Source organism: Poecilia latipinna, unplaced genomic scaffold (genome assembly GCF_001443285.1).
Source record: "Poecilia latipinna isolate Pla-1442-1.1 unplaced genomic scaffold, P_latipinna-1.0 Scaffold2699, whole genome shotgun sequence".
NCBI classification, from domain to species: domain Eukaryota; kingdom Metazoa; phylum Chordata; class Actinopteri; order Cyprinodontiformes; family Poeciliidae; genus Poecilia; species Poecilia latipinna.
The window spans coordinates 148024-151018 of NW_015115315.1; the positions used below are offsets into that span (position 1 = coordinate 148024).

The 2995-nt window shown below is 37.0% G+C and overlaps 1 protein-coding gene across 1 annotated transcript in view; it reads left to right on the top strand.

The window, feature by feature from the left end:
• The window catches only part of coq5 (coenzyme Q5, methyltransferase), an 8620-nt gene extending 7031 nt beyond the window's left edge, over positions 1–1589 (top strand). Inside the window, exon 7 of the mRNA XM_015020998.1 lies at positions 1453–1589. Coding sequence (XP_014876484.1) covers positions 1453–1554 — 102 coding nt within the window. The 3' untranslated portion in view covers positions 1555–1589. The remainder of the gene's footprint in view (positions 1–1452) is intronic.
• The last annotated feature ends 1406 nt before the right edge of the window (positions 1590–2995 follow it).

The window sequence follows — 2995 nt, forward strand, 5'->3', positions numbered from 1 at the left end:
TTGCTTGTCTACGTTTCTAGGAAAGGGAAAAAGAAAAGAAGAAAATCTGTTTTTTTTGTTTGTTTTTTAAAGCCGGGCTGCAAGCGTCTCTTTTGCTCTTAGCATTTCACTAGCAGAGCAGATTAATTCCTAAGGGATAGGTTTATAATAGATAGGTTTATAGTTTATGCATTTAAAAGTCGACAGCGCGGACCGATCACACCGCTGGCGCCTCTGCGCTTTGCCTCGCGCTGCCGCTGCTTTACCTCAGCGGGATCGCCTCCTTCCACTCAAACTGGACACAGGCTGACCTGTATGGATATTTACATAAACCTACTGTGAGGAATTATGATCCTTTGGAGAACTCTAGGTAAGAGTTTAAAACCCGCCGCATTAGCTCCGGTTGTGCAGCTCAATGTGAACCGCAGGACTAAGTTGTAGCGAATTCAGAGGCGCGTTGTGGAGCAGTGAGAATGATTTATCTTTGTGAACAAACAATTATATGCGGCGTTTACATCTCAGCACGCTGCCCAGCGTGTGGCTCTGTGTCTGTCTTCCCTCTAGTTTATGTCTATGGTTCTGGTTGGCCAGAGAGTTTGTGGATAACGAGCAGCGCTAACCTGATCATGCAGGTTCAGCCCGGTGAGGAGCTTTAATGCTCTCCTCGGAGTCACGCATCACGCTGATTTTATTATTATTTTATTATTATTTTTAATATTATTTTTCCGGCTACACGATGCATCAAACCATAGAGTTAATACGTGCGGGCGCACGGAGATCTGAGAAACTGGTCCCACAAACTCGACCAACCAGAATCGTTTCTGTGACGCTTATTAAAAACTCAACAGACACAAAACGGAAGAGCTACTAAAGCCACATTAGCAGCATTGAATTAAATCTTAAAATAATTTAATTTATGTATGCCTAAACAATTGAATCAAATTTAACAGCATTGATCATCTCTGTGGTCTGTTTTAAAATATTAGCTTTTATGGGGCCCCTGAAGCTCTTGGGGGCCTGATGGAGCTGCCGACTTAATTTGGATTAAACAGAAGTGCATATTTGTTGTTTTTAGACTAGTTGTGGGTTTAAATAGCATTTCACTCGAGATCTTTTCCCCTAACATATAATTACACAGTAATACTTTTACATTTCCTGTCAACTTAACATCTTTTAATACTAAACACGGTGGACCGCCTCGACGCTCCGACCACCGGGCTTGGCAAGTTTTATGGGGGAAACCCTGCACTAGTACATTTTAAAGTCAGAATTTGTTCTCTGAAAGAAAAAAATATGTTTGCAAATTAAGAAGAAACATCATGCTGGAAATGGTTACTTATATAAAATCAGAAAAACTTGTTTCAAAGACTGTTGCTGAAGGAGTTCCACAGTTAAGCTTAACTACAGTTCAACTCAGAAAACTTTACAGCATGTCACTTTGTGGATTCTCCTTTTAATCCTTCTCTTCTGCAGGAGGAGTTCAAAGGAATGATTGAAGATGCAGGTTTCTTCTGTGTGCGGTACTTCAACTTCACAGGTGGAGTGGTGGCTCTTCACTCGGGTTTCAAGCTGTGAGCTGCACTCTGAATGCCTCCCAAAGGAAGACCAAAGAAAAACTGTCAAAGCTCATGTGTCACGGACTGATTTCAGACACGAAGCCTCAGAGGCTCTCAGCAGATTCTGCTGCATAATGACAGAAAGGCAGAGGTCAGTGGTTATTTATTGAATTATGTGGAAAGCGGTTTTTGTGTTTGCACTTATAGTGGTTCAGATGACTCCACACTAAAGTTTGTTTTCACTGCCTCTGCTGTACAAAAATATTTTTGTAGCAGTCTCATTTGAATAAAGAAAACCTTAAATAACTCATTTCAGTATTTGAATTTGTCATTTATATATAATAGTTTGCTTATTTTGCTCCAATTTAGACGTAATTTGAGACTCACTATTTCATAACAGAGTAAAAATATAATTGGAGTTTATTAAATCTACAGAGTTGTTACACATGAGTTAATATGAAAAATTAAGACTCAGCTTCATAGAATTAGAAAAAGTAGCAAAAGATTTTGCCTGAACAATCATAGGAAAAACTTTGATAAACTACATAAACTGACTGCTATGTGATCTGTCATTTTAAAGAATAGGTGAGTGGAAGGAAAAATATTAAAAGATTTCAATTTCAAGATTCACCACACAGATATACCCAGGATGTAGTCTGTCAGCAGATCAGGAGGATTCAGCTTTGAAGTGGTCACTATTTGTGCTATACATCCGGTAGAAACCTTCTCTGGTATTTTAATGAAAGTATAGTAAAAGTACCACAGAAGAACTTTGTACCTTGTTGCCATGAACAGACTCTGGCCAACTCTAAACTGCAGCAACCTGAATAAAAAACAGAATAAACACACAGTTGCTTGAATTAAACTGTATATTTTACAGATCTTTGTACACTTTAACAAAACTGTATAGTACTAAAGTTTTAAAATCAGTTTTTTTGGTCAGAGAAGATTTAATCGTCTTGTGTGCAATTACCATGTATATACAAAGTCTCATGTTAGTGATTTTTCTCTCAAAAAGAAAACAAAAAGCAACCAAATAACTCAAACGCTCATACACTGAACATAAGACATGGCTTAAAGATAAATATATTAGCAAATAAATATTCAGAGAACATAGTTCCATTTATGAAATGTGTTTGCTATACAGGTACAGAATATACACAGATCGATTTCTAGCCTCTTTTTTTCTTTTTAAACATTTGTAATCGTATGACAGAAAATAATTATTCTTAGAAAATTAAAAAATATTAATTTTTTACACATTTTTTATCTTAAGTGCTATAAACAACAGAAAAAATTAAATAGTGACTCAAGTACCCGAAAATGTTATATTTGCCGTAGGTACACATCTCTATTGCAAAGGCAAAGATTAGATTCTCACTTGATTACAGCACTGGGTTAACTTTTATAAATAGGGTTATTTCAGGTTTTCCTCTGTGTAGAGAACGTGTGTATTTCAT